Source organism: Peromyscus maniculatus, chromosome 16, assembly GCF_049852395.1.
Source record: "Peromyscus maniculatus bairdii isolate BWxNUB_F1_BW_parent chromosome 16, HU_Pman_BW_mat_3.1, whole genome shotgun sequence".
In the NCBI taxonomy this organism is placed as follows: Eukaryota; Metazoa; Chordata; class Mammalia; order Rodentia; family Cricetidae; genus Peromyscus; species Peromyscus maniculatus.
Genome location: NC_134867.1, coordinates 36,087,594 through 36,096,336, shown reverse-complemented (window position 1 = coordinate 36,096,336; position 8,743 = coordinate 36,087,594). Strand labels below are relative to the sequence as shown.

Below are 8,743 nucleotides of genomic sequence, written 5' to 3'. Positions count from 1 at the left end.
GCTTCCAAACTAGTTCATCTATAAGGAATACAGCAGGTATTCCTGTGGAATGTTTATGGAACTGTTCGCTTAGGACCCTTTGACTCTGTAACACATGCTTATTTCAAAATCGTTTGTGAAATCAGCTAACTAAACGAAGATTTAAGGCCATCGTTCAAGGACATGAGAAGTGGGATTTCCTTATCATTAGCTGTTTTCAGGTTCTCACTGTACCTTGAAACATACAACGTATATTTTAATCGAAATGAATTTGATTCATGTTGATTGAGAAAAGTATAACTGACTAGAAAGAAGGAGCAGTTCCTGGAGTAAAAATCTGCTTGAGACTTTGTTGTGTTAAAACAGCCCTTGGTTCACCCTGTTTTTATGTGTTTTCAGCACCAAATGTGCTTTCTTTGCCTCAAAGGATGACCTCCAAGGTTAAAACACACTCATTTGAATTAACATTTAAAAAAACAAAATTCACATTTTACTTCAAATTCTAAAAAAGTAGAGAAGAGGCAGGCAGATCTCTTTGAGTCCAAGGCCAGCCTGGTCTACATAGCAAATGTCCTGCCAGCCTAGGCTACATAGTAAGATTATGTAACAAAAACAAAACTAGACAAACAACTGCCCCCAAAACAAATAGACCATCTTTTTATTCATATACAAATCCTTCAATAATAAAATATGTTCTCTAAAAGTCATATTGTGTGGCACACACACAAAAAAAAAACATTAAAGAACACACAACACTGGAAGGAATTAACAGATCTGATCACATGTCACTCAGTCCTAAAATGCACAGACACACTAAGAAGAAAAAAGCTTCAGAGCAACCCTTGAATGTCGGACCTCCAATTTGGTGAATGATTCTGGGGCCTCCCTAGATTGAAGTGTTTCTTTTGCGTCTGACCTTCAACCCAAGCCAACTTTCAAATCTCTATAATGATCTTTTTAACCTACATCTACCTCTTCCGAGAATAAATTAGTTGTGCACGAATCACCCCTGAAGACTTTGCCACTGACAATAAGTTTTATCGCCTTCCGAAACCAAGGATAAAAAAAGGCATATATCAAGGGGTTCATGGCTGAATTGTAATAGACACACCACACTAAGATCTCATAGACGTACGGGGGTGTTATGAAGTTCATGTAGGCATCAATCACAGCATCGATAATATACGGCAGCCAAGACACCAGGAAGGCTGCCATGGCAATCCCCAAGGTTTTGGCGGCCTTCCTCTCTCTTTTAGCTACCCTGTCTTTGTAGCTCTCTGAGGAGGCCTGCGCTTGATTGGCTGTACTCTCTATCTTCCTAGCCTGGTGCTTTGCCACCAAAAATATCCTACCGTATAGAAACACCATGACAACAGTGGGCAGGAAGAATAAAAGGAAACAAAGTAAAACCCAATTTCGGTTCAGCGGAGCCTGGCAGCCTCCCACGCAGGTCAGAGCAACCACCAGTTCCTTGATCCCTTCTTCATTGGCTCCCGTGTAAAAGATAGAAAAGCTGTACGTGACAGAAAAGAACCAAGAGAGAGCAATGCATATCCCAGAAACTGACACCGTGAACTTGGTTGGGTAAGTCAGCGGGTCTGTCACTGCGATGTACCTGTCAATGGATATACAGCACAGATGAAAAAGAGACGTGAAGCAGAAGGAGGTGTCGAAGCAAGTGTGGAACTTGCAGTAACTCTCCCCAAAGTACCAGCAGCTCTCCACAGACCTCACTGTACTGAAGGGCATCACGGTCACCCCCACCAAGAAGTCAGCACAGGCCAGGGATGCCACCAGAAAGTTCGTAGGTGTGTGTAACTGTTTAAAGTGGAGGATGGCTATCATGACCAGCAAGTTTCCAAACACTGCCAGCACGGCTCCCAAACCAAGGACCAGGTAGAGGATGGCTCGGGGACCCGGGGAGTAGGCACTTTTGATGCAGGATCCGTTCACATTCTCGTAGCAGAGCTCCAAAGATTCCGAAGGGGAGAAGCTGCTTGCCATTGCCTTCAGCCTTGATAGTTTTAAACTTCCTGAACTTCCATTTAGCAACCTAATTCAAAAATGGGGTGACAACGCCAAAGGTTTTGTAAAGAATAAACAAACAAACAACAACAAAAAGCCTCTAGGTAAAATGAAGATAATCTTTATATTCATTCTTTCCATGTGCTGTTTATAGCCATTTAGACTTCCCAAAGTACTCCAAAGTTGCTATTAAATAGGAACTTGATCCAGAAAGCCACTTTAAAAGTCAAATGTATTACTAAATAAATTACTAGCTATTTATTTTATTTTATATTATTTATTTTATATTATTATTTTATTTATTATTTATTATATTATTACTATAATACTATTAATATAGAATCTATTAGTCATTTGAAAAGCCATTTGTGTTTGTGTGTGTGTTATCTTACCCTTTCAAAATCTCGCCTGTGACCCCCTGGATTGAGAAAACAGTTCGGCCACCAACGGTTGAGTTTTATTAACTGCTTAGCTGTCTCCCCAGGGTCACCACCTCAGCAGCCATCAGCAACTCCACTTTGCTTTTTGTTTTTCCTTTTCAAAATGGAAAAACTAAATTACGTAGCCTTCGAATCATAATTTCAAAATCCCCATAGTATAGAGTGTGAAGGCTGGGAGAGCTCACTCACAGTTGCTTTATGCACACTTAAAGAATGTACTTCTCCTGTGACTTATGTTTTCATTTTTTCTTTTTCCTTTTTACCTTGATGGTTTGAGCATCTGGAAGTAACCTGGAAACCTATTACCAAACAGTTAATGGGATAATCAGTATGAAAGTATTTCCCAGGCAAATAGCTTGTTTGAGTTGTCTAAAATCACCAAGAATTTATTAAAATAAGCCCGAACTCCCCTAGCACCTCCTGTTTCAATCAGGAAATAGGAAATTTAGGTCTAAACCCCCCACAAAGGAGTGTTAGTAGCTGAGGTGGGCTGGAGTGTGTTTGTACATTCACTGTGTCCTGTAAGTGTATATACATGCTGCCATCCAAGGCACACATAGTTTCTGTGGGTGTTTGAATTAGTTCTTAGAGTAGGCATATCGTCTACATAGGGTTTTCAAAGTGTACCTGACAAGCAACTGCTTAGTTTCTGCTTTGTGAATAAGAGAAGACTCACATTTGAATATTAATCTCTAAGCTAGAGAACAAGCTGCTCTCATCGCCATTTCTTCCATGACATGCATCTATTGGAAATTTAGGATTATATACAGATGTATGCATTGTTGGCTTTTACTATTTTTAAGTAATGGGTTTCCATGTTCACAAGTTTTAAATGATGTATGTGCTATTTCAAGCTTTACAAATTCATTTTCTTGACTTTGAATTTCTATTTTTTTGTTTTTTATTCTGTTAAAAATTCTTCTTTCATGTATCATGTCACAATCACAGTTTCCCCTCTCTCTCCTACTCCCATTCCCAACTCCACCTCCCTTCTCCCTCAGATCCATCACCAGTCTGTCTCCCCTCAGAAAAGAGCAGGCATCCCAGGGACATCAACCAAACATGGCCTAATATGCTGCAATAGCACATACCATCCAATCAAGACGGGACGAGGTGACCCTGTAGTAGAAAAAGGGTCCCACAAGCAGGCAAAAGAGTCAGAAACAGCCCTGCTCCCACTGTTAGGAATCTCACAAGAACACCAAGCTACTCAGCCATAACATATATGCAGAGGACCTAAGTCAGACCCCTTCAGACTCCCTGAACTCTGTGAGCCTCCACAACCCAGTTGGTTGATTTTGTGGGCTATGTTCTCTTGGTATCGCTGTCCTCTCTGGTTCCTCTGATCCTTCCTCCCCCTTCTCCACAGGGCTCTCTGAGCTCTGCCTGTTTCACTGTGGGACTCTGCATCTGCTCCCATCAGTTGCTGGATGAAGTTTCTGGTCTCTTTGTTGAGGATTCTGATAGGCTCTGATCCCAAAGCACTCTACAGGCAAAACACAATGTAGTTTGAAGGTTTTGTGGCTGGGTTGGTGCCCCATCCCTCCACTTGAGGCCTTGCCTGGTTATAGAAGATGGCCTGTTGAGTCTCTATGTCCCCTGTTAGTAGTAGTCTTTGATAGGGTTACTCTAGTAGATTCTTTGGTGTTTCCGTTGCAAAAATGGATAAGATCAAAAACACAAGTGACAGCTCATGTGGCTGAGGATGTGGAGCAAGGGGAATACTCTTCCACTGCCAATGGGAATGTAAACGTGTACAGCCACTTTGGAAATCAATATGGCAGTTTCTCAGAAAATTGGAAATATATCTACCTCTGGACTCAGCTGTACCACACTTGGGCATATACCCAAAGGATACCCCATCCTATCACAAAGACACTTGGTCAGCTTTGTTCATAGCTCTTTTACTTATAATAGTCAGAAACTGAAAACAACCTAGATGTCCCTCAACTGAAGAATGGATAAAGAAAATATGTTACATTTACACGATGGAGTATTACTCACCTATTAAAACCAATGGCATCATGAAATTTGCAGGCAAATGGATGGAACTTTAAAAAACCATCCTGAGTAAGATAACCCAGTCCTAGAAAGACAAGCATGGTATGTACTCACTTATAAGTGGATGTTAGCTGTGCAGTGAAGGATAACCATGCTATAATCGACAAACCCGGAGAGGCTAAGTAACAAGGAGGCATTAAGGGGGTGTGTGGGGGGGGGGCACGAGGATTTCCTCGGGAAGGGGTAATAGAATAGATTTTGTGGGTGGACTGGGGCAGGTGGGGTTGGGAAAAGGAGGGACCAAGTGGGGGAAGGGATGGAGAAGATACTGGGAGAAACAACTAGAATTGGGGGGCATCTCAGGGGCGAGGTGATGGCCTGTTTACATTTGAGCTCTCCTTGGTTTGGGGTCCCAGAATTAACTACTCTTTTTTGCGCAGTGTCCCTGGTCAGTCTTGGGCTTCCCCAGATGGTAAATCTACACTTTCATAGATCAATGTGACCAATAAAGTTACATTGCTGACATATTCCCTGCTTCTATTCACATTCTTTGAACAACGTCCACATATGTCTTGCTTTACTCTCAAGGTAGCTAAAGGCATTTCACTCCAGGTGGTACCCTGCCCCAGAGTTTAAATGTCTGTGTAAGGAATTCTTGTTTCTCAATCCTTGGCTACTCCCTCCACCTCACTGTGTGCAAGTAATGATGCTATTGTGCAAGAAGGAGTGATTGCCTTTCCCAGTCCTCTAGCCTTGAGCTCTGGAATGGCAGCCAGCAGTGTCAACAATATCTTAATCCTTGCCTTTACCTAGAAGCAAAGACACCAGAGCAACAAGAAACACCTCTAAGATCCACATAGCTGTTTAATGATGCTATTCATCAATAAGACGGATTAGAATTTCTTAAAGAAATGTTTGTCCCAACAGAAAAGAGATGAGATCTTTTCAGGAGCAAATACCTCCCTTCTTCTAAACCATTCTTTGCTAGGATCAGAAAAGTAAAGGCCTACAATGACTCTAAGCTTGCACTCTTCCAGAATTATCCTATGTGGGGCAATGCAAACTTGCATTTAATACTCCATATGGTTAGATGGGGTTAGATGAGTTGAGGCTAAATTATGACTTTGCTCTCTGATTAATACTAACTATGTAAGTGTGTTTTTAAATAAATACAATGAAGAAAACAATGCCTGGTATTTTGAAAGGTATTATGCTGGGGAAAAATCGTATTGTGGATATAAGCAAAAAACAACATAGTTATTAAGAAGTAGTAGGCACTTTTGGTAGCTAGACATGTTATAGTACATGAATGTGCCATTTAAATAAAGTCTTAGGAGTTGTGGAAGTCTGGGGCATATCAAAAAATACCTCTTGCCGCACAGTGGTGGCATGCACCTTTAATCCCAGGACTCAGGAGGCAGAGGCAGGGGGATCTCTGTCCAGCCTGGTCTACAGGGTGAGTTTTAGGACAGCCAGAGCTGTTACACAGAGAAACCCTGTCTTGAAAAATAACAAAAAATAGACAAAGAAAACATACCTCTTAATTCTAAAGGCAAGGTCCTTCAATGTGTGCCTGCCTTCTCTCTCATTGTCTTAGTTAGGGTTGTATCATAGTAAAGAGATATCTTGACCACTGCATCTTTTATAAAGGAAAACATTTAATTGGGGCTGGTTTACAGTTCAGAAATTTAGTTCATTATCATCGTAGTGGGAAGCATGGCAGCATGCAGGCAGACATGGTGCTAGAGGGGTATCTGAGAGTTCTACATCTGGATCCACAGGCAGCAGGAAGTGACTGGCTTGAGCTTCTGAGACCACAAAGCCCATCCCCTAGTGACACATTCCTCTAACAAAGCCACACCTATTACAACAAGGCCACGCCTCCTAATAGTGCCACTCCCTATGGACCAAGTATTCAAACACATGATTCTATGGGGGCCATTCCTATTCAAACCGCCACCCTCATACTTTGGCACTTACTTTGACAACCTTTTTGGATGTCCATAATGACTTGATTTTTAAAAAAAGTAATGAAATCAAGCCTAGTTTTTGTGCACATAAAAATATGCACATACTTCTTATAACACAAAACCTATTACATTATAGTCATACTGGAGATAACCATTATGGATCATGGCTAGGATAAATTCAGTAAACAAAATTTTTGGTACCATGGTACTTTTCAATGCACACTTAATTTAGAACAAGAGATGTCTTTAGATATTGAGTTACATGGATGACCTGTATTGATTTACCTGGATGATCAGAACCTTGGAAGAATCAATATGAAAGGATGGATAGCAAGGAGATTTAAGCAAATGATATAATGAATAGACCTCTTCACAGGGGCTCCAAAAGGAAAGAACTATATTCCATGTGAACACCTATCAAATGGCACACCTAAAGAGAAAACTATTAACAAGTTGGAATGAAGGTGGTCCACTTAGAGATGCTTGCTAATCTCGCTCCTCAACCAAAATGCTGCTTGTTCAATAGCTTTATGAACTAATGGTCATAGCAGCAGAAATAGAGGCTAAGAAGGTTCGTAGCGTGGTGGACATCCCTCCTTACATTTTGTGTGTGTGTGTGTGTGTGTGTGTGTGTGTGTGTGTGTGTGTGTGTGTGTGTGTGTGTGTTTGTCAAGACAGGGTTTCTCTGTGTAGTTTTGGTGCCTGTCCTGGATAACTCACAGACATCTGCCTGACTCTGTCTCCTGGGTGCTGGGATTAAAGGCGTGTGCCACCACCGCCCAGCTCTTCCTTACTTTTCAATAGAAAAGCAGAACAGCCACACACCAGGAAACAAGTTAGAGAGAATGTTATCTATCTTAGGAAAGCCAGAATTTGTCACTGTGGTAAAAATACTTATGTGAACCTAAATCCAGTTTCTCCACTTGCCTTGTTCTGATAACCCCACCACCTCTCTTACCTATGACATATCTCATATATGTTCATCAAGGCAGATTTATGTTGAAAGAAATGAAATAGCACACTGATGTGCTGTAGGATTGTACCTATACATATAGGAACGCAGAAGCAGCTCATCTTCTCAATAGTGTGATAGACTATTAGATTCACAAGTGTTATTTAGTTGTATATTTTAGCCATAGGTTTTTGACTATTCGTAGGGGACTTTAATAGAAATAGGAGAGGAATAGATGCCATCCAGAAGGCATAGACTTGGAATTGGAAGCAGTATCTAGGAGGACTGCTTGTTCCTATAATAAATTTTGGGTTATGTAAGGGGTGATTATATGATGAGGAACTTTTATACGTAAGTTTAGAGGAGGAAAGTATTGAATGTAAGTATATGTGTTATTTGAGTGTGCAATACTCAAATAGTCTACCTTAAAGTGAGGAATAAACAAGAGAGAGGCCATCAGGCTCCATGAAATGCTGCTTGCCCTCCACCTGCATGCTCCTAATGTGCAAAGATACATGTAGATGCATGCTCAGAATCTGCAGGTGTGATACAAGCATAGACTGACGTAGAGCTCTTTACATCTACTGACACAAGTATGTCCCATGCCCACAGTCATAGAACAGACTTCAGGTTGAATGCTATTGCGTGGCTTTCCCAGTAGACTATGCAGTGGTAGAATCATTACTGATTCCTCTCGAAGTTAGGTTCTACTGCCCGGAAATATTTCCTAAGCCTTTCTACCTCAAAACAGCCTTGATGATATGGGTGAGAACTGATAAAATTCCAAGACAATATCTAACATTCTGTCCTAGGTGACCTGCTAGAGGAGTAAGTATGGATAATGAAAAAGGGACAGAAATTCCAGTAGAGACATACTGGATTATTGAATTAAAGATATCCAGCAAAGAAATGAAAAGGTTCATGTTGTACTCCAAAAGACAAAAAAGATTTATTTAGAAGCCATCCTCTTCTCTCTCTCTCTGTCTCTATCTCTCTGTCTCTCTGTCTCTGTCTCTCTGTCTCTGTCTCTATCTCTCTGCCTCTCTCCGTCTGTCTCTCTCCATCTGTCTCTGACTCTGTCTCTCTCCTTCCCTCCCTCTGCCCCTTCTCTCTCTCTCTCTCTCTCTCTCTCTCTCTCTCTCTCTCTCTCTCTCTCTCTCTCTCTTTCTCTTTCTCCCCAAAAAAAGTAGATTTAATTGATATGGTGATGCTTAGAAGAAGCACAAATAAACTGGTAAAATGATCACAAGTTTTTGCTCACAATATAGACATGGGCTTTAGGTTTAAATAGGGGAAAAACTAAAGATATCTCCACTCTAGTTTTTTAAGATGGTTCAAAAAAAAAAAGTCTTTATTGCTGGGAGACACACCAGTTC

At 41.0% G+C, this 8,743-nt stretch overlaps 1 protein-coding gene across 1 annotated transcript; it reads right to left on the bottom strand.

Moving 5' to 3' along the window:
- Positions 1-936: 936 nt before the first annotated feature.
- On the bottom strand, positions 937-1,983 carry Taar9 (trace amine associated receptor 9). Its single transcript, XM_006986690.4, has one exon. It carries the CDS (start codon positions 1,981-1,983, stop codon positions 937-939), a length of 1,047 nt encoding a protein of 348 aa, XP_006986752.1.
- Between the last annotated feature and the right edge of the window lie 6,760 nt (positions 1,984-8,743).